This window comes from Peromyscus californicus, unplaced genomic scaffold (assembly GCF_007827085.1).
Source record: "Peromyscus californicus insignis strain IS unplaced genomic scaffold, ASM782708v3 Scaffold_15__1_contigs__length_86483966, whole genome shotgun sequence".
In the NCBI taxonomy this organism is placed as follows: domain Eukaryota; kingdom Metazoa; phylum Chordata; class Mammalia; order Rodentia; family Cricetidae; genus Peromyscus; species Peromyscus californicus.
Genome location: NW_026294447.1, coordinates 84,444,948 through 84,470,519, shown reverse-complemented (window position 1 = coordinate 84,470,519; position 25,572 = coordinate 84,444,948). Strand labels below are relative to the sequence as shown.

The following is a 25,572-nucleotide window of genomic DNA, read 5'->3' as shown; positions in this document are numbered from 1 at the left end:
CATAATAATATTAACTCTGATGTGATAGAACTGCAGTAAGGGACTGTAAAGAGCCACAATCTGAGTGTCTTACTTGGAAATACCGCACGGTTTTAACTTGTTTAATGTCTTTGTGTGCCATATTGCTGTATTGCTGTGTGCCTTCCACGTGAGTCCCTGCTTTTGTATTAGGTGCCTCCCAGTACACCATTTTCATTCTGTGTCCTTGCCTTTGCTACATCTGTTTGCTTTCTTAGTGATTGCCCTAGAGATCGTAATCGACATACTAATTTAAAATGACCTCATTCAGATTATACCTATTTAATTTCTGCATAGTGAAAATTTCTTCCCTTTCCTTCCGCTGTATAATCAGAAAAAAGTTTATTTTTGTGAGTCCAGTTGTGCAGCTTGGTAACTACTCCTTGCTGCTGTCTTTTTTTTTTTTTTTCTTTCTTTCCAGAAGAGGGCGGCAGATTCCCTGGAACCTAAGTTAAAGGCAGATTTGGGCCACCTGGGTTTTGGGGACCAAGCCTGGGTCCTCTGCAAAAGCAGCAAGTTCTCTAAACTGCTGAGCTAGTTCTCTGGTCCCCATACAGCTGACTTTTAAAACAGAAGAAAAGTTACAGAAATACAGATTTGTTTGTTTCGTTTTCGAGACAGTGTCTCACTGTGCAGCCCTGGCAGGCCTAGAAGTTTGTCTGTCTCTGCTTTCTACTGCTGTCGTGAAGGGCATGGGTCCCAAGACCTTGCTGATGCAGGTATTTTTAACACTTGCCTTTATAGTTTACCTGTTCTGGTACTCTTTATTTCTTCGAATAGGTCACATTAGAGTCTAGTGTCTTTTTGTTCCACTGTGAAAGAGTCTCTTATTTCTTTGTAGGTTATCTCTGCTAGTAAGGAATTTGCTCTATTTTTGTTTATCTGGGATCATCTTTAGCTTCTTTATTATTACTACTAGTATTATTATTATTGCTCTAGAACAGAGCTGTAAGTCCCAAATGAAGGTAGAAACAGGCCTAACTTCTGAGTCATCCTTCCTTGGTTTGTGGAGGTCTACCCTCCTTTGCGTGCCTCTGTCTGGTGTCCTTTCTCTCACTTTTAAAGGGTATTTAATTTTTCTAGAATTTTTGGTTTTTTTCGAGAGGGTTTCTCTGTGTAGTTTTGGTGCCTGTCCTGGATCTCACTCTGTAGACCAGGCTGGCCTCGAACTCACAGAGATCCACCTGGCTCTGCCTCCCGAGTGCTGGGATTAAAGGCGTGAGCCACCACCGCCCGGCTGGGTATTTCATTTTTCTAGAATTTTTGGCTGCCCCCCCAAACCCCGGAGTGTTGGCATTTGTTGCCTTTTCGATTGTGGTGTCCTAGTAAGAATCCAGGAGCCATCTTGTGGAGGACTCCCCGCCTGGAGCCAGTCTTGTGGAGGACTCCCTGCCTGGAGCCAGTCTTGTGGAGGACTCCCTGCCTGGAGCCAGTCTTGTAGAGGACTCCCTGCCTGGAGCCAGTCTTGTGGAGGACTCCCTGCCTGGAGCCAGTCTTGTGGAGGACTCCCTGCCTGCCACCAGGCAACTCTTCCTTTGTCACTTGGAAGAGTCTCTCTTTGATGTATTTTTGACAAGTTGACAGTAGTGTGGTTTTTATGGTTCCTTTTTTTCTTTTTAAGTTATAAAGCAATAGTGTCATTGTAGCGTTGTCGTACATAGATGTCAGTATAGTTGGTTCTTAGCTGTGTGTGTGTGTCCCCACCGTTCTTTGCCCACTTCCTTCCCCACTCCAGTTTCCCTTGACTGGCTGACTGCCTTCCTCTCACTAGCCCGCCCTTCTGTCTGCATCCGTCCACTGCGGCCTCTCCCTTTGTCCGCACTGCAGTTCTTCCCCTGCCTCTAATGGCTCCCGTCCTATTTCAACGCACGCACGCACGCACGCACTTGGAATTTAAAGTTTTTATATGAGACAAAATACGTTCATTGTCCTTCTGAGTCTGGCCTATTCGGCCTAACATGACGCTCTCTAGTTAGGAATTAGTTAGGGATGGCTTATCTGTGAGTCTGTCCTGCTTGCGGTTTGTTGAACTTCTTAAGTGACTAGATTAATTCCCATTAAACTGGGAGAGTTTAGGGCTGTTATTTCTTTATATAGTTAAACTGTATTGTGACCTCACCTGCCCTTCTAGGATTCTGCTGTAGGACTCATTGGCATGCTTGATGTTGTTCTATGTCTCTGAGGCCCTGTTCAATTTTCTTTCTAATTTTTAGCATTTTTTAAAAAAAAAAAACCCTATGTATTTACACTTCAGAATACCATCTTGTTTTTGAATCTAGTATTTCTGGGGTCTCTGTTGCTTTCTCTCTGTCTCTGTCTCTGTCTCTGTCTGTCTCTCTCTCTCTCTCTGTCTCTCTGTCTCTCTGTCTGTCTCTGTCTCTGTCTCTCTCTGTCTCTCTCTGTCTCTCTCTGTCTCTCTCTCTCTCTCTCTCTCTCTCTCTCTCTCTCTCTCTCTCGTGTGTGTGTGTGTGTGTGTGTGTGTGTGTGTGTGTGTGTGTGTGTGTGTGTGTGTGTGTTTGTTTTCTGAGACAGGGTCTCTGTGTGGTCCTGACTGTCCTGGAACTTGCTCTGTAGGCCAGGCTGTCCTTGAGCTGAGGTGATCTTGTGTCTCTGCCTCACAAGTGCTGGGATTAAAGGCCTGCACCACCACACCTGGCCACGTCTAGAGTCTTTTGGTCAAATGTAGACATATCTGATAGGGAAGCAAGAAAAAGGGCAGTCCAGCTTACCTGACAAAAGAATGTCACCCAAGCAGGGGTACCAGACTCATCTCAGTTTGGACTGCGTTCTCCTCCAGTCAGTCAGAGGCAGCTTGGGCTTATTGTTAAGGCTTGTGAGAACCTTCTGAATCTTGTTCTCATCACTGGAAGTTCACCGATGATCTCTCTAGGTACTGTGTGCTTCCCATTCATCCGTTCACACCTAGAGCAGGTGACAGAGAACTGACAGTCTTTTGTATTGGGACCCCTGTTTGCCATGGAAAGCAGGCCTGCAACTGGGTCTGAGATTTTCTTCATCTGTAGATGGCCTCTGATGACCCTAGTACCATCTGCATAAACAGAATTTCCATGCTAAATCAAGAAATCCGTTATGATCCTGTAGAGGTTTGTTGTGTCTCGGTGGAACCAAAAAAGGAGGAGGAAGAAGAGGAGAAGGAGGAAGATTGGAATAATGACAGATGTTTATAGATCTCTCTGGTTTATAACATCCTGGAGCCAAAGGGACTGTCCTGAATTCTCCAGGGCAGAGCTGTCTGATGGTGTTGGCTAGCTCAGGCACGTCTTCAGACAGCTTGATCTTACTCCAGCAGCCAGTTTCCTGAAAGCAGGTGCTGCCATCCAGAAACCTCAGTTACATTGTCTGTGCCCTTCAGAGCACTTCAGTTAGCCCATCTTTAGAACTGTTGATTCTTCTGATCTCAGATGGCCTCCTGAGGCCTGTCTTAGTTAGGGTTCTATTGCTGTGACGAGACACATGGCCACGCCAGCTCTTATAAAGGAAAACATTTCATTGGGGCTGGCTTACAGTCCAGAGGTTTAGTCCGTTATTATCACGGCGGGAAGCATGGTGACGTGCAGGCAGACCTGGTGCTGCAGACATAGCTGAGAGTTCTACATCTGCACCAGCAGCAGCAGGAAGAGAGAGCGACACGGGCCAGGCTTGAGCGTCTGAGACCTTGAAGCCCCAGTGACACACTTCCTCCAGCTAGGCCACACCTACTCCAGCAAGGCCACACCTCCTAAGAGTGCTCCTTCCTGTGGGCCATTTTCATCCAAACCACCACAAGGCCCTCCAGTAACTAATTTTACATTTGAAGCTGGGCATAGTGGTGTGCACCTGTAATCCTGGCAATAGGAAGCTGAAGATCTTTAGTTCAAGGCCAGATTGGGCTACATTGTGACGTGTTCAAAGGCATTTTAGTTACTGGACTTTCACCTGCAGAATTTCTCTTTTCTTCTGTTTGTTTTTTTTTTAACTTCATATTTGTCTAGAGGTTTTTTTTTTTGTTTTTTGCCTTTTTGAGACATGTTTCTCTGTGTAGTCTGGCTGTCCTGAAACTCACTCTGTAGACCAGGCTGCCCTTGAACTCACAAGAGCTGCCTGCTGCTGCCTCCCAAGTGCTAGGATTAAAAGCATATGCCACCACCGCCTGGCTTTAGAGTTCATCCTTAATATTCTGGGCATTAAATAGTACAGGCCTATTATCCTAGCTGTAGGAACCCGAGTCACAAATTCAAGGTTTGCCTAGGCTAGAATGAATTCAAGGCCAGCCTGGGCAAATTAGTGGAACCATGTCTCAAAATAAAAAATATAAAGTAAACAGTAAATAGCTCAGTTATAGAGCACCTTGCCTAGCATTCATGATACCCTATGCTCAGCCTGCCTGAAAAAGAAAGGAAAGGTTTATTTTAGTAGACTCTTTCTGATAAGTCCAATGTGTGGGCCTTCTCAACAACAAACTATTTTCCCATGTCTGGCCTCTGATTTCCTATTGCTTTATGATATATATAATATATATATTTAATTTATTGATTTTTTAAAATGAAAACTGAGTAATTGAAATAGTACAGTGGCCAGGCAGTGGTGGTACATACCTTTAATCCCAGCACTCAGGAGGCAGAGGCAGGCGGATCTCTGAGTTTGAGGCCAGCCTGGGCTACGGAGTTTGTTCTAGGACAGCCAGGGCTACACAGAGAAACCTTGTCTCAAACCAACCAACCAACCAACAACAACAAAAAGAAATAGTACAGTGACTTGGAGTCTTCCAGGAATATTGTTTGCAGGTTGTTATTGTCGATGCTGGTGGTTTAGTGACTTTGCTGGACCAAGTCTGGAATCTGAATTTTTTGTCTTGTGAACACACTCAAGTGTTGACTTCGTTAGTTTAGACTGTTAATGCTGTGAAACAGATTTTCCTACTTTGTTAAGTGTGTGTTCTTTTCCTGCTTGTGCAGAGCATCCCAGTCAGCTACCTGTGAGAGGCTCAGATCTCCTTTGGTCTTTCCTGGGCAAGCACAGCCTCTGTGAGCACATGGTCTTCACTAGGATGTCTCATTCCCTAGATTGAAAATGTTTACTGGCCACAATCTTGTCTGCTTCAGTTGCTGTCACTGAGCTATTTGGAGTGGCTGGGATATCACACAGTTGTCTCTGTTGTTCAGAACACCCTGAGGAAAGTTGCACAACTTTCAGCTCAGTGTGATTGACTATATAATGGTAAGCTCTGTAAACTGGATGGCCGACCCCCACAGAAACTCCAGACCTGTTTTTCTCTTTTCTGTGGGGCGGAATTAATTGTTTTCACGGCTACAAAGTTGGGAAAGGACTCTTAAGAATGGGTGAGTTTAAAACAAATGTGTAAGCTGGACATGGAGGTACACACAATTAATCCCAGCACCCAGGCAGAGGCTGGTGGATCTCTGTGAGTTCAAGGCCAGCCTGATCTCCATAGCGAGAGTTCCAGGACAGCCAGAGCTAGATAGTTAGACTCTGTCTTAAAAATACAAATGTGTACAGCTTGCTCCTCTGACTCAGAATCACCTGTTTTACTTTGATAAATTCTCCTCGGGTTGTTGCAGGCCTTTCATTTCTAGAGTTTCGAAAGGAAAAAAGTGCTTCAAACGTTCCGTCTCCACTGTTCTTTAAGAGCATCTGGATCTTAGCTTCTTGTAAGCAGTCCATTTTCTGCTTTTTTCCTTGATGCACATATGTATTTCTGATCAAAATTTTCTTTATTATGTTTATAATATAACTGATTAATTTATGGTATTATTTTAATACAATGCTATTTAGTAATGCACACCTCAGAATGTGTCAGAGATTCATGTCATCAAATGTTTTCTGCACTAGAAAGCTGGCCCAGTGGTTAAGAGCACTGGCTGCTCTCACAGAGGACCTGAGTTCAGTTCCAAGCACCCACATGGCAGCTCACAGCTGCCTGTAGCTCCAAGTCCAGGAGATCAGATACTCTCCTGACCTCCCGAGGCACCAGGCACACTGTGGTGCACAGGTACACATGCAGGCAGAAAGCCCATATGTATAAAATGCTTACTGAGTTTATGTCAACTTAGGACTTTTTTCTTATCTTTTGTAGCATTGAAAGTCTACGTTCACAGAGAACGTTTCCTTCCTCTGAAGAGCTAGGAACAGCTGAAGTAGCTATGCAAAAGTATAATGATGATGTTCATGATCTCGGCCAGAAGAAGAAACAGACAAATGACCTGCTCCAGGTAAAGTAGGAATAGTGTTCAAATCCATGGTCATAAGGTAAAGATTAGGAAGAGCTAGGGATGTAGATTGGTTAGGCAGTGGTTGCCTGGTGTGCCTGAAGCTTTGGGCTCGGTCCCCAGCACTGGATGCAGTTGGGCATGTTGGCACACACTTGCAATCCCAGCACTGTGGGGGTAGATGCAGGAGAATCAGAAGTTCAAGGTCATCTTGACCTGCAGACTCTGTCTCAAAAACAAACAGATAATGTGTCCTGTAGTGTATATGAATATTTAAAGGCAACTCCTAGGTCATCAAGGGCTATGTATTAAAATGACCTTAAAAGAACAAAAGGAAAAAAAAAGGTTGGAAGGTAGGAAATGGTCAGTGGCACAGGTCTGGCCAGAGTGCTAAAAGAATCATTTAGTAGAGACTTCTGAAAATTATTTTGTAAAGGGAACAGATCTGACTGCCATGTTTTCAGTGCTTTATTTTCGTGTATGAATATACATCTAGTAAAATGTAATAATAATGCAGGCAAACAGAATAAAAAAGTCATTAAAACAGAAATCAGAAAGAAGGATGAAAATAAAGCACTGAAAACATGGCAGTCAGATCTGTTGTTCCCTTTACAAAATAATTTTCAGAAGTCTCTACTAAATGATTCTTCTTAGCACTGTGGCCAGACCTGTGCCACTGACCATTTCCTACTTTCCAACCTTTTTTTTTTTCTTTTGTTCTTTTAAAATCATTTTAGTACATAGCCCTTGATGACCTAGGAGTTGCCTTTAAATCTTCTCGATCCTCCTTTCTCTGCTGAGTGCAGGGATCTGTGATGGTAGTCTGCCACCACGCCTGCCCTGCCTTTCTGGCTGGGAAAGGAGCGTAAGGCAGAGTGAAGGGCGTGGACAGCTTGTCTGTCCAGTCCACTGTGTCTAGAGCAACTCGCTCTTGATTTTGTTCTGCCCTCTTCACCAGTAGAGCTTTCATTGATGGTCAGGTGACCTTGGCACCGCTCTGGATTTCCTGTCTGTTTTGCATATAATATTTGTAATAATTTCTTTACGTGGAAAACAAACCAAAGAAGGCCAAGTGTACAGTAACTTTTCATATGGACAAACCGAATCCTAGATAGACTATGTTGATTCTAGTGTATGGTCACAACAATGTACTAGCTAGCTCTTCTGTGCATTAAATACTTATTTATTTTGTGTACGTGTATGTGTGTGTGTGTGGGGGGGGCACATATGCCAGATGTGTGTGAGTGCCCAAGGAAGCCAAAAGAGTGTGTTAGGTCTTGGAACTGGAGTCGCAGGTGCTGGCGAACCCCTGATGGAGTGCCGGCAAATGAGCTCTGGTCCTGGAAGAGCAGTGTGCCCTCCTAACTGCCGTGCCGGTTTTCCAGCCTGCCTTCTTCAGAGTAAGATCAGTGGAAGTTTAACATAGTCAGTTTTCTGCCTTCTGCTTTCTTTTAAGGTAAAACAATCCCCAGTTATCTTGAAGTTTTCCGATCTTCCACAGAATCCTGTTAAGCTTCAGACAACCAATACACGATCTGTCTTGAAAGATGCTGAGAAGATTTTGAGAGGAGTACAAAACAATAAAAAAGTGCTAGAAGAAAACCTGGAAGCTATTATCCGTGCAAAGGATGGAGCTGCTGTGTATTCATTTATCAATGCTTTATCTACCAATAGGTGAGACAGGACGTGGGCATCACAGAGCTATTTATGAAGCTGCCAGACCTGCTTACTAACTTTCTGTTTTAAAGATTCATTTATGCGTAGGAGTGTTTTACCTGCATGTATGTGTATACACCATGTGTGTGCCCAGAGCCCATAGAGTTCAGAAGAGGGATCTGCTGGAGCTGGACTTAGGGATGGTTGTGAGTGCTGGGAACCGAACCCAAGTGTTCTCTCCAGCCCCACAGGTCTACTTTCTGATTTCTTTCCTAAGCACTCACAGTGCTTACTGTGTTTTCATGTTTGGGAAAGGCCCTTATGCCTCTGAAGATGTGGGACCTGACTGATGTGGATAGACATGGAGGTGCTGGGTTTTACTGATTGTGATTTTCCATTTCCTTTTCCCTCCTCCTGATACTTCTCTCCTTCAGTTCTTCACAAACATTTTCCTTCTAACATTCATGAAGGCTGATACCGTGACTTTTTGTTTTCTCAGAAAGGGTATTGGGTTATACACTAGCGTTAAAACTAGACTAGACTCATCTGATCCTGGTCCTGTTCTCAGTATATTTAGGTGATTTAAGAACATTTCTTTTTCCCTTTTGTAGGGAGATGTCAGAGAAAATTAGGATCAGAAAGAAAGTAGATGACTGGATTAAAATCATTTCAGCAGAAATCCAGGTATGTCATGAAAAAAAATGAAATCAAGTCATTTGCTTTGACTTGGAAAATCAAGTCATTTGCTCTGAATACAGCATAAATTCCAGGTTATTGATATGCCTTTTCTCAGAATAGTTATCATACATAAGTCCACTTACGATGTTTTTTTTTTTTCTTTTTGCAGTACTGAGGCCTGAATCTAGGGCCTGTCTCATGCTAAGCATGTGCTGTTCCGTTGAGTTACATCCCTTATTTCGTTTTTACTTTTTTTTTTTTTTTTTTTTTTTTTTTTAAAGATTTATTTATTATGTATACAGCATGTGTGCCTGCAGGCCAGAAGAGGGCACCAGATCTCGTTACAGATGGTTGTGAGCCACCATGTGGTTGCTGGGAATTGAACTCAGGACCTCTGGAAGAGCAGTCAGTGCTCTTAACCTCTGAGCCATCTCTCCAGCCCATCGTTTTTACTTTTTTTAAAAAAATAAAGATTTGCCGGGCGGTGGTGGCGCACGCCTTTAATCCCAGCACTCGGGAGGCAGAGCCAGGCGGATCTCTGTGAGTTCGAGGCCAGCCTGGTCTCCAAAGCGAGTTCCAGGAAAGGCGCAAAGCTACACAGAGAAACCCTGTCTCGAAAAACCAAAAAAAAAAAAAAAAAAAAAAAAAGATTTATGTTTATTTATGTGTGTATGTGGCTATATGCCAAATGTGTGCAGGGGCCCACAGAGGTCAAAAGAGGGCATTGGGTGCCCTGGAGGTGGAATAACACGTGATTATGAGCTGCCCAGTTTGGGTGCTGGAAACTGAACTCAGGTTCTTTAGACGCCCATCAGGGGCTCTTACCACTGTACCATCTCTCTGGCCTCCACTGTGGACTCTTTGAATTGGTGACTGAGTTTCCCAGGCTTGAACTCACAGTAGCCTAGGAAGGCCTTGCGCTTGAGATCTGTGGAGATGATAGACATGTGCCTCCAGGTCTGGCTCATGGTTCTTTTTTTTTTCCCTTTTTAGTTTTTCAAGACAGGGTTTCTCTGTGTAGCTTTTGGAGCCTGGAACTCACTTTGTAGACCAGGCTGGTCTCTAACTCACAGATATTCACCTGCCTCTGCCTCCCGAGTACTGGGATTAAAGGCGTGCGCCACCACTGCCCGGCACATGATTCTCTTGTTTGTGGTGTTTTTTAGCTTGTTATTTGGTTTTTTTGAGAACTGATCTGGCTCTGGCTGTCCTGGTACTCACTATGTGGACTAAGTCAGCCTCATACTTATAAAGTCCACCTACTTCTGCCTCCTGAGTGCTGGGACTAAAGGTGGTATCACCACACCTGACCTGGTTTATGATTTTTAATTTCACTAACATGCTTTACATTTACTTATCAGCGTGCATAATTTTATTTAGTAAACTCTTTATTCTTACAAATTTTGTTTGGCTCCTTTGTGCCAGATTGTTAGACAATAAATGAAATATGAGAAATTTGAAAGAAAATTTGGCAAAAACAGAAAACGAACTTCTACTTGCAATGATGTTCAAGACAGCAGATTGACTAGTTCTCTTAGGTAAACTCACCTGTAGATGTAACCAACGGTCTTATAAAATAAGAAACACAGAGCCAATTCAGAGAAGAAAGCCAAGAGGTCAGAGCTAAGAGCCTCACCCTTCCTGATTCAGGGATCCTCTCCAGCCAAGAGAGCTCTCCGAAAAGGACCTACTTCCTGTGTGTCTGTCTTTAAAGTCTTCCTGTTCTGCCTTGTCATTGGTTGTAAACCCAAACATGTGACTGCCTCGTCACTGCCTGAATGTACCGCCCTCCAGGTCCTTAAAGGCGTGCGCCACCGCCGCCATGCACTTGCTATGACTCTAATAGCTCTGACCCCCAGACAACTTTATTTATTAACATACAATTAAAATCACATTTCAGTACAAGTAAAATACCACCACATTTCCCCTTTTCTATTTTAATAAAAAGGAAAAAAAAGAAAAAGGTTATAACTAACAAAAGAAAAACTATATACAAAAGTACAATGACTATATACAATATATACAAGTAATAAATGTCTAAACAATGTCTAGTCCATTTGTATTTGACAAATTCAGAGAAAATAATTTCATTATCTATCCTATTTTGTTAAGTCCAAAATGTATCTAATTCACTTTCTATCCTAATTAATCTTCAACTATAACTAACTAACCTTCAACTATAACTACCTAATCTTCAACTCCCTCAGAGACCCAAGAAGGAAATAATATTAGCTAACAAAAATAAAAACAGAAAGTGCATGCAAGCAACTTCCAAAAAATTTGTGAGTTGACAGAAACAGCCAGCTGCCTGGACAGTCACCTGAGGTTTCTCCACAGTGTTGGGGCATCATCTTCAGCCTATAGGCTTAGCATATCTGACAGACTCATTTGTGAAGTAGGATGTACACAAGGTCAACAGTTCAACCTCACATTGGGTGAGAGCAGTCCATGTACCAGAAACACCTGAATTCCACTAGTGTCATGTCATGATTCAGGATTTTAAATTCTGGAAATTGTTGTTGATTTTTTAATTCAGCTGTCCATTCTTCTTGGCTGTGTATATATGGCTTCATCTTAGCATCCCATTCTTCTCCACATCCCTCTGTCAAATGCCAGTTTACTATTGCAAGGCGTGAGCTTAGTTACTCTTCAAGAATAACTGTTTCAGCTGCTGTTCCATTGCACATCAGAAGCCATCGGCCCACTGCCTGTTCAGCTGCCTTCGAAGAAAAGGGCACTGTACCTTTTCCGAATTGCGAAGGCCACTTCAGGGATGGTGCCATATTGTCCTGGCCTCAGAAGATGCCTTTTGATAAAGCCATAACCACACTTGTTTTGGCAAGAATCAGTAGTCCTTTGTTTCATGTCCTATCTGTCCATTTTGTCAGCAGTTGATTCAAGGATACTTTGTTGTCCAGTGGCTAACTTTTGCCACAATGAAAGTTAACTCCATACACAGTTTCTTCAATGCCCATATTTTCCCTGAAGTAGATTGGTACTGCCAGGAGCCGACATGTCTCATAATCATAACAAAAAAGAAAAATTTTCTAAGTTATTAAAACATTTTAAATGCCATATTCTGTAGATCTCTGAAGGGTTTGAAGATGACCTGTCTAAAATATATCTGCTCAATTTTTAAAACATATCTAATATGACTACAAGTTCTATTGTAATGTCTAACTACTAACTTTCATTTCTTTATATCCTAATAGTTGGTAATAATAACATTCAAGGATCAGAAAATTGCATTGTTAAATGAATGGTATAAGTACAATTAGAGATATACATATAGCATTTTCTAACAATATCAATTTCAATATATATAATTTGTATACAATATAAAACAATCCAATCCAATGTAAAGTATTTAAAACTAGTAATTGTCTTTTTCTTCTTCTTTCTTTTTTTTTTTTTAAACAAGAACCTTAAATCTAATCTCTTTTGCTTAGCCTTTTTCCTAACCCTTGACAACAACTTGTAACCAACACCCCTAAACAATGAAAATTATCCCAGACCCAAAACCCATTAAAAAGACCAAAAAACAACCCGCCCCACACCACCTCTTTGGGAATGTGGGTGTCGTATTCTTAAAATTGCTTCCTGCTGGGTATGGGCGAAGTTATCTTTATCCTGAAAGAAAAATTTTAGGTTAATTGTCAAATTCTAGGAAAGGTAACCATATCCTTCATTATCCAGTCTGTGTATAATGCCAAAGTTCAGGGTTTATCTCAAGTCTTTATTCAAGTAGTCTTTGAGACTGGATCATCTCAGCTGGTCATCTCAAAATTGCTCTGAGCACCTTGTAGTTCAAAGCTGATCTGTAGATGATGTTTGTCAGCTTAATGATGTTATTATTGTCCACGTGGAATTGTTGTTGTTGTGGGGCCCCAACTTCTTCCTGGAGACTTCAGTTGATGTTAGGCCTGGCCGTGATTTCCTGCAGAAAACTGATAAGAGACTCGAACACAAAGACATATATATGCAGCTAATTGAAGCCTTTTTTCTAGAATTAATTAATACTCTATATGACCATTCATATCTTAACAAAGGTTAAAATGTATATATATCTATATATCTATATATTAATCTTGTAAATTTTGATATAAAATTTATACTTTAAGAAAAGTTTTAAAGAATCAGAATAGAATCAAAGAGTTGAGATTAGTAATAGAATAGTCCCTTAGTTAATTTGGCTTTTCTCCTGTCCCATAGCAGAAGATGGCTCTTTTATTCTGGCATGATACAGGGGGTTTGCATTTTCCTTTTAACAACATGCTTGAGTTTAAAGAAGGAGAGAGCCATTCTCCAACTCTAAAGTCAGCTTTAAATTTTAATTGAACTGGGACTATTAGAAGACCAATAGTGTTAAATTTTTAGAGAAAAGCAGAAACAAACATTTAGGAAGACATAAAATTTTTTAGATAATATATACCCATACGCCGTTTCACTCTGTTTCCTGGGATAGATGATTTGTCCCTTTTCTCAGTTGTCTCATTTGTCCAGTGTTCTTCAGATTCCTTAACTTTCATTCTCCTAAAAGACAAAAACAAAAACCTTTCCCCAAGACTAATTTTGGGGATGTCCCTTTTTGGCAAGTTATTATCTGATTAAATGAAAAGACATGTGTTACTGGTATAAGTTAGTTTAAATTGGATGTTCATGCTGGTTGAATAACTATCACCTCCTCTAATTTAGAGGTTTCTCTTGTTCAAATCGAACCTTTATCAATTTTGATGGTACCCACAACTTATCTTCTCCTGTAGAAACAAAAGCAAAACCTCGTCCCCAACGTAACACATACCCTGGTTTCCATTCTGAGGTCAGCACATCCTTAAAGTATATAGGCTGATTTAATTCTGTAGTTTTTTCTATTATCCAATGTCTCTCTGCAGCTGTTGTTCCTTTCTCATTGGCATTAAGAAAATTCAAAGTTAATAGAGCATTATGCAGTCTGTTTCTGGGGGTCTTTGTTACCCCTTTCTGTTTATTTAGCATATCCTTTAGAGTTCTGTTTGATCTTTCTATAACTGCTTGACCTGTAGGATTATGTGGTATGCCTGTAATATGCTTTATATTGTAATAAGCAAAAAACTGTTTCATTTTAACAGAGACATATGATGGAGCATTATCAGTTTTGATTTGTGCAGGTATGCCCATGATGGCCATAACTTCGAGCAAATGAGTGATTACAGAATCAGCTTTTTCAGAACTCAAAGCAGTTGCCCACTGAAATCCTGAATAAGTATCGATAGTGTGGTGTACATATTTCAGTTTTCCAAATTCTGCAAAGTGAAACACGTCCATCTGCCAGATTTCATTCCTTTGAGTACCTTTTGGGTTACATCCAGCTGGTAATGGTGTTTGATTGTAGAAGGAACAAGTAGGACATTTCTTTACTATTTCTTTGGCTTGTTGCCAGGTTATGGAAAAATCCTTTTTTAAACCTTTACTATTGACATGATGTTTTTTATGAAATTCTGAGGCCTCCAGCACATTTCCTATCAATAATTTATCAATCTCATCATTGCCTTGTGCTAGAGGGCCTGGCAGACCAGTATGGGATCGAATGTGAGTTATATATAAAGGATGACTCCTTTTCCTGATTGTATCTTGTAATTGAATAAATAGTGAAGTTAATTCTGAAGCATCAGGGATAAATTCTGCAGTTTCAATATGTAATACTACTCTTTCAGCATACTGAGAGTCAGTTACTATGTTGAGAGGTTCTGAAAAATCCATTAATACCAACAGAATAGCATACAATTCTGATTTTTGAACTGAATTATAAGGACTTTGAACCACTTTACTTAAATTTTCTGATTTGTAACCTGCCTTTCCTTGTTTGTTGGCATCTGTATAAAATGTACGAACTCCAGATATGGGTTTTTCCCGTACAATTCGAGGCAAGATCCAATCAGCTCTCTTTATAAGATCAATTCTATCGCTTTTGGGATATTTGCTGTTAATTTCTCCCAAAAAATTACTGCAAGCTCTTTGCCAAGGTTCACTTTCTGTCCATAATTTTTCAATATCCTCCTTAGTTAAAGGTACGACAATTTCTGCTGGGTCTATTCCTGCTAATTGACGAAGTCTCAATTTTCCTTTCCAAATCAAGTCAGAGATTTTTTCCACATAAGTTTTTAATTTTTTATTTGGTTTATTTGACTAGTTCTCTTAGGTAAACTCACCAAACTCACTAAAGCATAGACACGTCAGTTCCAAGGGGAATCTTTCTCATACCTGTGAAGGGCACAGCGTGTCTTCAGACATCAAAAAGTCTCCTAAGTGCTGTGTATTTGAAGTGTAGACCAGACAGGGTAACCGTTACTTTTATCTTGGAATGCAAGGCGACTGTTCTCCTCCAGTGTGCTTGTGTGTTACTCACGGTGGCGGAAGGGGAACATCGGCTCTGCTTCAACAGCATGAACAAAAGACTCTGTTACTCAGAAGCAAATACATATACATGCACATATGAGATACACAGGTATACATACACGTATACATACACATACAAATACACATACATACATGTATATGTGCATATATGTATATACAAATATTTAATTGTAGAACTCACCAGATAAAAAGATGAAGTCACCTCTGGCTGTATTCCAATGACCAGAATATGTCCCCATCACTGTTAATGAGACAGGATCTCTCTGTGTAGCCCAGGCTGGCCTCCAGCTGGAGCTCTTCCTGTCTCCTGAGTGTAGGAGATGAAGGCATGTACTGCTATGCCTAGTGTCTTTTAGTTTTTTGTTCATTTTTTTTCTGAAAGTTTTTTTTTATGTGTAAGTTAATATTCTTCATTTTTAAAGCATTTAGAAGTACTAAACAATGTTTAGATAAAAATAAATTCTAATATTTTGTTGTATAAAAGTATTACTGTTTGCTTTGGCTTAAGTAATTTTAATTTTCTTTGCTTTAGGATGAACTTTCGAGAAAAGATTATGAACAAAAGCGATTTGATTCAAAGAATCAACGGAACAAGCAAGCTCTGAGTAGAGATATTAAAGTCAACACACAAGACAGAGCAGCGAACAGATCTGTAATTCCAAGAAGACATTGTCAAAAGCCAGTGCAGGAGCAGTCTAGAAGTGTACTCGTAAAGAGCATGCCTACCTCAGGTTCACAGAAAGAGAGAAAAGAAGTGAGCTCCTACTCTGGCTTTGTGTTTAGATGCCACATTGTATCTGGTCTTCCTTAAAAATGGAAATAATGACGTGGATATGAAAAAACTTTAAACTATGAAGAGCTGTACAAACAAACCTAGACCAGATTTGTACCATAAGAATTTCCACCTGTAATGTGGAAACCCACATAAAATCTGTACTTTTCTCCTTTTTAGTTTTTTTATGTTGGTTTGTTTTTAAAAATAATTTATTTTTATTTTATGAGCATTGATTAGTGTTTTGCCTGCATTTATGTCTGTGTGGGGGTATCAGATCCTCTGGAATTGGAGTTACAGACAGTTGTGAGCTGTCTTTCCAGCCCCACTGTTTTCTGCTTTTTGTTTCTTTTTTTTTTTTTTTTGGTTTTTCAAGACAGGGTTTCTCTGTGTAGCTTTGCGCCTTTTCCTGGAACTCACTTGGTAGCCCAGGCTGGCCTCGAACTTACAGAGATCCGCCTGGCTCTGCCTCCCGAGTGCTGGGATTAAAGGCATGCGCCACCAACGCACGGCTTGCTTTTTGTTTCTTAAGAGACAGCGTCTTCTATGTTGCCCAGGCTATCCTCAGCTCAAGCAGTCTCCCTACCTTAGCCTCCAAGAGGCTGGGCAGACAGGCACACAGTACTATGCCCAGCTGTGGAGCTCATACTTAGAATCACAGTATATAGTATGTCTGACTAGAGATTATTCAGCTGCCTGTTACTAGTCAGATCCATGTTACTAAAAAGCATGTTCCATCTTTTTGTGTATGCTCTATTTTAAACTTAAAAAATTACTTGTAGTGCCTAAGTGTGCAATGGGACTGGGTACTAGGTGCTTGGAGAGGTTTTCTTTACTGCTCTAACTGGGCATTAATGCTTTTTGTGCTAAGATGGATTATTGAGCAGAAAAGGGTCTAATTTAATGCTTGGCTCTAGTTCTTAATAAATGCTGCATTTCTATAGCATTCTGAGATTTATTTATGTATTTTATGTATACGGGTGTTTTGTCTGGGTGTGTGTCTGCACACCAGAAGAGGACTTCAGATCCCCTAGGACTACAGTCATAGATGGTTGTGAGGCACCAGGAATTGAACCAGGCTCCTCTGGTTAACCACTGAGCCATCTCTCCAGTCCATTTCTGTGGTATTTTGATTGTGGTTGAAAGTGGAGCTGGGAGTGTATGAAGTCATTTAAAGACTGTTTATTGTATTTAAGCATAATAACTATGTAAAATGTGTTTAAACATTAGAAACTGAAAATATACGTAGTAATGTAAAAACTTTTATGTTTCCTAGGTGGAAGATTTTACTATTTTTATAGCAATGTTAACATGTTTTGCATTCGTAGGGACTCTTGAAGTCAGCCACAGTTTTACAGGACGAGGATTATATGTTACAAATATATGGGAAGCCAGTTTATCAGGGTCATCGCAGCACTCTTAAAAAGGGACCATATCTCAGATTCAGTTCTCCATCTCCTAAGGCCAGACCACAGAGACCAAAAGTCATAGAGCGAGTCAAAGGTGAGGAAGCTCGTTGGTTGTGTTTCACTGCATTGTTTACAGAATAAACTTCATACATAATGGTGCCTTTTATCTGTTGGCTCTGCACACAGCTCAACATCTGATGTCCAGGACAGGGGAAGAAACAGCAGAACTCCAGTATCAGCATCTGCTGATTGCTAGTGAAGCATGTTTGTGGGCTGTTTGTGCTTTTGTTACCAAAAAGTCTTAGCCGACAAAGACGATGGATTTTTTTTTTCCTGGCTTTTAATTAAATCAGAACATTTTCGTTTATTACTGTGTGTTCTGACTCATGTCAGCCAATCCATTGGTACATTTGAATATGACTTAGTTAACTACTGACTCTTCATTTTGGTTACATTTTCAAGTGTCTCATCTTACATCTTAGACATTGATAAGCTTCACCAACGGTGTACTTAGTGGGTACTAGCCCACGTCCTTTCCCTTCTAGAGGTGGAGTTGTGGCAGTGCTCAGTTCTCTTCCTTTGTGAATGCTGGCTGATCAAATCGGTGATCCACTCACCTATAAATCCTACTCATACTGTTTTTAAAGGTATGCAACTTAGGATATTTACCTAATATTCTCTTAAATATTGGAGATTTATTGTCCAAATTATGTTTGGTGTTTTGAAAACCTTTCTAAAACAATAGCTTAAGGTTTTAAAACACTTCAGATCCTCAAATAGCGTTTTTTCAATAAGCCTTTTGAGGTAAAGTGAGCGAGAGCCTGTGGACACAGTGTTCATCCTTGGGCTTGTTACCTGCTCTTTTTCCTCTCTATGGGGAAAAGAAATTCATCTTCTCAGGAGAGACACATAATAAAAACTGGAAGTTTTATGTTTATTTGTTTTTGTGTTGTTGATGTTGTTTTTTTGAAACCAGATCTCTATGTAGCCATAGCTGTCCTAAATCTCACGATGTAGACCACTCAGCTTCAAACTCACAGAGATCTGCCTGCCTCTGACTCTCAAGTGCTGGGATTGAAGATGTGCTTCCCCATATCTGGCTTTTTTTTAAAGATTTGTTTTTATTTATGTATGTTTGTGGTGTGCCCATGGAAGCCAGAAGAGGGCGCCGGATCCCCTAGAATTGTAACCTCAGGTGGTTGGGTTGTGAGCCAACCAATGTGTATGCTGGGAACCGAACTCAGGTCCCCTGGAAGAGCAGCAATCACTCTCAACCCCTGAGCCATCTCTCCACCCCCTCAATCATTCATTCATTCATTCATTCATTCATCTTTCTATCTATCTATCTATTTATTTATTTATTTTGGTTTGTCCAGACAGGGTTTCTTTCTCTGTGTAGTTTTGGAGTCTGTCCTCTGTAGACCAGGCTGGCCTTGAACTCACAGATCTGCCTGGCTCTGCCTTCCGAGTGCTGGGATTAAAGGCTCGTGCCACCACTGCCAGCTCAATTTTTTTGTAATTTTTAGAGGTAGGGCTCTTGATACTGTAGTCCTGGCTGTCCTCAAACTAATGGCAGTCTTCCTGCCTCAGCCTCCTGGTCCTGGGCTACTAGTCCTGACAAATGGAAAGATTTGGATAATTGAGTATGTACTGTCTATATAGATCTACATAATAGAGATCGAAAAATATGCAATAACATTAGCTTCTATAAGGTTTAAATAAGTATAGAATTAGATTAACTATGCATAATTATAAAGGATAAAGGCTGGTTATTTAGAATTATGTAATGAGTAAAGGGGTAATGAGAGAATGGGGGAAATCCTATTATAAAAAATGATCATTAACTTTCTTGTATTGTGAAGGAAAATTCTTCAGAGTCTTTATTCTTCTTTTTAAAAATTACTGTATTATATACAGTAGCTGTCTATACAAGTGTGTCAGGGACAGGCAGCCGAGGTCTGCAGGTGAGCTGCCTGGTTTTTGTTTGAAGTAAATTTGTATTTGAACATAGCCATGCTCATTTATAATTCATGGCTACTTTCGTGTTACATCAGCAGAGTTGAATAGTTGCAACTGAGATTACATGGCCAGTTAGACCAAATTTAATAAGTTTGCCAACCTCTGGCCTGTGCAGTGTTTTTGTTTGGTTTTTTAAATTTTTTTTTTTTAAAGATTTAATAAAGTATACAGTGTTCTGCCTACAGGCCAGAAGAGGGCACCAGACTGAATTATAGATGGTTGAGAGCTACCATGTGGTTGCTGGGAATTGAACTCAGGACCTCTGGAAGAACAGCCAGTGCTCTTAACCTCTGAGCCATCTCTCCAGCCCCAATGTAGTGTTTCTACTTGACACTCTATAAACTTATTAAATTGAATGAAATCTTGCTGAAAAAAAAGTTGTATTTCTAGGTGGCTGGTTAACAGATACTTGTCATGTTAAATGTCTGCTACTGATGGTCATTACAGGCACTAAAGTCAAGTCAGCAAGAACACAAACTGACTTTTATACAGCGAAACCTGTGAAAGTGGATTCTAAAGTGCAACAGCCCGTCACCACACTGCCTCACGGTGACCAGCAGTATTTGTTCAGCCCAAGCAGAGAAATGCCTACTGTCTCAGGTACCCTGGAAGGTCATCTGATTCCAATGGCGATTCTTTTAGGTAAGAAATGGTAAACGTACGGCAGCAGAGAAGGGGAAGGGCTCATTGCTGATAGTCAGTCAGTCACCTACTTTCTTATGTCTGGGGAGAGCCTCAGAATGTAGCTTATGCAGCGACAGTGATCTCTTAAACAATGAGTTCTCACCATAATCTTACTCACAGGAAATATTCTCTTGGGGTTTTGCTGTAGATAACACGATTGACACGTCATTGGCATGAGCAATAATTCAAGAAGTCAAGTTTGTTTTAACATTGTAAGTGTCAGGAAAGATACTTTTAAGCACTTTTCTGTACTTTTGAGCCAGGTTACCATAAGTAGAAGCTAGGCGGTCATATGTTCTAGGTGAATAGTTGGTTAGTTCCTTATATGAGGTCTTTATTTATGAGTTATCCTATTAAAAATTGGGCAGATCTGCTGGTGTGACATCACATACCTTTACTCAAGAACAAAAGGCATGAAAACTACATGTCTGTGGGTGCTGGGACTAGAACCCCCAGATACTAAGCAGCAAGTGCTCTTAACCACTGAGCCATCTCTTCAACCCTAAATACATTTTTAAAAAAGATGTATATTTTTATTTGTGTGTTTGTGTGTGTTCCTGTATGAATTTATGTACATCATGCATGTGCAGATACCAGTGAAGGCCAGAGGGCATTCAGTCCCCTGGAACTGAAGTTATATAAGTAGGTGGTTATGAGCCATTTGGAATGGGTGCTGGGAACTGACCTGCTCCTCTAAAAGAGCAGCATGTGCTCTGAACTTCTGCGGCATCTCTTTAGCCCGTATATGCTGCATAATACACATACATATATTTGAACATCAGAGATACTTTTATGAGTTAGTATGTCAACTTGCTGACTAATCCCTGTTCAGACCTTTAAATAATAGAGAGCTAAAACTTTTGAAGCCTAAGCATGTGTATATTCACTCCATTTTAATCCTTGTATGAAACACTTGGTAGCAGATCACTTTTATAGATAAAAATGAGCTATCAGGAGTCTGTCCAAAGCTCCACGGCTGTAGTGGAACAATTCAAATGCAAGCAGTCTGGCTTTGGAGTGTTTTTAGTAGGTCCGTTGTACTGTCAGCCATTTTTAAATATAAACTTAAGTTTATCAGACCCAAAGTCTATATATATATCTCAGTTAGAATAGCTGTTCACAAGCTGTGGTGCTTCATGTTCAGCTATATACTTTGTTTTTTTATTTTTTATTTTTTTTTGGTTTTTCTAGTCAGGGTTTCTCTGTGTAGATTTGCGCCTTTCCTGGATCTCGCTCTATAGTCCAGGCTGGCCTCGAACTCACAGAGATCCGCCTGGCTCTGCCTCCCGAGTGCTGGGATTAAAGGCGTGCGCCACCACCGCCCGGTTCAGTTATATACTTTGAATATCAAATATATTTTTGTGCGTTTATCCACCACTGAAAACAAAAAACTCATGACAAGGCTAGAACTGGAAAAACAATTGTTTTCTGTTCTCTTTTATAGCTTGTGTCCATAACCTGCGTCCAGCTCTTTCTCATGCCCTAGTACTTAGCCTTTTTTGTTCTCTAAATGCTATCCTGTACCCATGTGTCCGTTTGTTTACATATGTGCGTATGTTATTGGCTAGATCCGGCATCTGAGGGAGAACATGCAGTTTTTTTTTTCCTGAGATTGGGTGACCTCGCTAAATACTCTACATTTATTTATAATTTTCATGAAAATTTTTTAATTATATTTTTCTTCAGAGCTGAATAGTATTCCATTTTATATGTGTGCCAAACTTTCACCTGTTAGGGATGGAGTTCTTTGGGTGTATGTGAGGAGTGAAATAGAGGGCCGTGTGGTAGTGCTCCTTGTGATTGTTTGCGAAGTCTTCAAGCTGATTTCCACAATGGCTGTATTAATCTACGCCCCACTGCCAATGAATGTGCGTTTCTTTCTAGCCAACATTTGTTGCCAGATTTGTTGATGAGAGCCATACTGACCAGGGTGAAGTGGTATCACAAAGTAGTTTTAATTTGCATTTCCCTGATGGCTAGAGATACTTAAAAATATTTATCAATCATTTGTGGTTTTTCAAAAACTGTCTATTTAGTTCACTTGCCTGTTTGTTGACTGGAGGTTTTATTTCCTTGGTGTTTAATTTCTGCAGTCCTTTGTAAACGTTGGCTGTCAGCCCCTTGTCTGAAGAGTGGCTGGTCAGATGTTCTCCCATGCCGGGGCTGTCCGTGTGTCCTGCTGATCGTTTCCTTTGCTAAACAGAAACTTGATTTCCATGTCATCACGTCTGTAGATACCTGGGCTTAGTTCCTGTTCTGTTGGTTCTTCATTGAGAAGGTTCTAGCTGAGCCAGGTGTGGTGGCTCATGCCTCATGCCAATCCCAGCACTCGGGAGGCAGAGGCAGTCAGATCTCTGTGAGTTCAAGGCCAGCCTGGTCTTCCAGGACAGCCAAGAAATCTTGTCTGGAAAAACAAACGAAAAAGTTCTACCTACCACAGTACCTTGAAGGGTATCTTCTGTGTTTTCTTCTAGAAGTTGCAGTATTTTAGGCTTTAAATGAAGTCTTTGATCCATTTTGGAATTTATTTTTGTATAAGGTGAAGACTATGAGTCTGATTTCATTCCTCTGCAGGTGGAAACCCAGCTGGACCAGCACCATTGTTGAACAGGCTTTTTTCCAGTGTACAGCTTTGCTTCCTTTGTTAAAAATTAAGTGAGCTTGCTTGTCTTATTTCTGGGTCCTCTCTTTTATTCCATTGGTCTGTCTATTTTTATGCCAGGATCAGAATGTCTCTGTCACTGTGGCTCTGTAGTATAATTTGAGTATAATTGGATACTGTAATAGCTCCACAGTGTTCCTACCTTATAGGTTCGCTTTGTCTATTCATGGTCTTTTGTAGTTACAAATGAGTTCTTGTATTGCCTTTTCTAAACTTGTGAAATATGACATTAGAATTTGGATAGGTGTTGCATTAAATCTGAAAATGAATTTTGGTAGTATAGTCATTTTCACAATATTAACTCTGCCAATCAAGGAGCATGGATTGTCTTTCTGTCACCTGGTATCTTCTGTAATTTCCTTTCTTCATATCTGAAAGCTTTTGTTGTAGAGGTCTTTCACTTGTTTGGTTAAATATATTCCTAACACATAAAGTTTTGGAGTTATTTTGAGTGAAGTATTTTTCCTGATTTCTTTGAGAGTACACAGTTAGTATAAATGAAGGCTACATTTTATTTTAATTATTTATTTTTAAAGATTTATTTATTTATTCATTCATTTATTTATTTATTTATTTATTTATTTATTTATTTATTTATTTATCTTTTGGTTTTTCGAGACAGGGTTTCTCTGTGTAGCTTTGCGCCTTTCCTGGAACTCGCTTTGGAGACCAGGCTGGCCTCGAACTCACAGAGATCCGCCTGGCTCTGCCTCCCGAGTGCTGGGATTAAAGGCGTGCGCCACCACCGCCCGGCAAGATTTATTTATTTATTTATTATATATACAGTATTCTGTTTGCATGTATCCCTGCATGCCCAAAGAGGGCACCAGATCTCATTACAGATGGTTGTGAGCCATCATGTGGTTGCTGGGAATTGAACTCAGGATCTCTGGAAGAACAGCCTGTGCTCTTAACCTCTGAGCCATCTCTCCAGCCCTACATTTTATTTATTTACTTGTTGAGATTGGGGTCTCACACTAGCCCATGCTGACTTTGAATTCACTATGTAGTCTAGGCTGGCCTCAGACTAGAGCAATTCTCCTGCCTTAGCCATCTAAGTCCGGGGATTATGGGCATGTATTGTGTCTTTGCACAGTCTCAGTGTCTTGGACCTGACTGAGTCAGCAAGAGAATGAAGACAAGATAAACACAGATGGCATACAGAAAAGCTGGGATCCAGTGGACTGGGCTCTCTAGTGAAGAAACCTTTACACCTGGGAAGCTCACTGTTTATTTCATACAGTTGAACCGAGAGGCTGGGGTTATTGAATATAGCTGAACATGGAGACGGTGTACATACTTACAGATAAACAAGGAGACAGTCGGTTTAGTTGATCTTGACTGATTGGTTCAGTCTCTAGGGAAGGAAACACCCAGGCGGCATGGGAGGAGAGAGCTATGGTGGACTTTTTCTCCACACACTATCTATATTTGCACTTGGATAAGGAGGGCAGTCTTGCTATTCCCTGAGCCTAGCCAGGGCAGCGCTTTGCCATTTTCCCATGGGGCTGAGGCTTTGAGATCCTTGAAATGACTGCGCCCATGTCAACAGCACACATTCACTCTCACTCAGGGCTTTGTCTGGGCCACTGGGCCCAGCTCCTTAGACTTTGCTTTGAAACGTAAAAAACAAGTAGGATTTTTGAGATGAAAACCAACGGTATGGAGCATCTGCTAATGTGTAGATACCACCGTTTATTTAAGAATCAGATAGTGTATGAAATGGGAGTTACATACAGATAACTAATTGCTGGCCACAGCTAGTAGGCTTACGTGGTGAGCATGTGGTGAAGAGAGAGGCGCTCTGAGACTTTGCTTTTGTGTGGGAGAGCAGTCACAAAGATCCAGGCATTAAAGTTGGTTGTCTTTGTATCTTAGAAATAGTTCTCGTTCTCTACCCTAAATTCCCAGGACAAACCCAAAGTAATAGTGATTCCATACCACCTGCTGGAGTCATGGTAAACAAGCCACACCCTGTAACTGTGACTACATCCATTCCTCCGTCATCTCGGAAAGTAGAAGCTGGAGTCAAGAAACCTAATGTAGCAGTTGTAGAAATGAAATCAGAGAAGAAGGACCCCCCTCAGCTCTCTGTACAGGTATGCCAGCGTGCACGAGCAGACCCTGTTACAGCCGAAGTAACCAACTTAAGCCATTAGTACCGAAAATTGATGACATAATTTTATGAAGACTTGGCTGTCATTAAGGTTCCTTTATTACTGTAAAATTGTGATGCCATTATCCTTGTTCCATATCAAAGTGACTGGACAGTATTCTAAAGGGATGGTTGAACAGTGTTCTATAATTAACTTTTAAAAAGCATTACTGTGCTGAGCTTTGTGGTACATGTAGTCTAAGCCTAGGAGGCAGCCACAGGAGGATTGGCACAGGTTCAAGGCCAGCCTGATCTACCTAGCAAGTTTCTAGCTAGCTAGTCAGTTAGGTCTACACAGGGAGTCACTGCCTCAATAATAAACAAGTAAATAAATAAGCCAAAACATACAATAAAAGAAACAATAGAGTTAATGGAGGATGTAACCAATATAATCAGTACTTCAGATTTTATCCAATCATAAAACATGAAAGTAAAAAGAACTCATTTTTATACACAAACTATTCAAGTTACCTGTTCTTCTCAATTTAATGTGAAATTTTAGTGAAATGCTAATTTTTAAAACATGAGATTTTGTTTTCTTAAACTTAAACTTTAGGGTAATTTTTGATATCTGAAAGGATAAAGGGTTTAGAAAAATAGTTTTGTTATGAGCTGGGCATGGTGGCTTATTTGAGCCACCATTTGAGAGGTAGAGGCTGAAAGTTCAGGAGTTCAAGGTCATCCTCAGCTACATAGAAAGCTCAAGGCCGGACTAGAGAGATGGCTCAGAGGTTAAGAGCACTGACTGCTCTTCCAGAGGTCCTGAGTTCAATTCCCAGCAACCACATGGTGGCTCACAACCCTCTGTAATGAGATCTGGTGCCCTCTTCTGGCCTGCAGGGATACATCTGTTATACATAATAAATAAATCTTTAAAAAAAAAAAAAAAGTTCAAG

At 40.6% G+C, this 25,572-nt stretch overlaps 1 protein-coding gene across 1 annotated transcript in view; it reads left to right on the top strand.

Annotated features, from left to right (window-relative positions):
- The window catches only part of Kiaa0586 (KIAA0586 ortholog), a 115,108-nt gene that overhangs the window by 27,621 nt on the left and 61,915 nt on the right, over window positions 1–25,572 (top strand). The window contains 7 exon segments of the mRNA XM_052739636.1: window positions 6,113–6,248; window positions 7,702–7,919; window positions 8,513–8,585; window positions 15,508–15,729; window positions 17,076–17,250; window positions 19,623–19,817; window positions 24,433–24,620. Of these exon segments, the coding sequence (XP_052595596.1) occupies window positions 6,113–6,248; window positions 7,702–7,919; window positions 8,513–8,585; window positions 15,508–15,729; window positions 17,076–17,250; window positions 19,623–19,817; window positions 24,433–24,620 (1,207 nt within the window).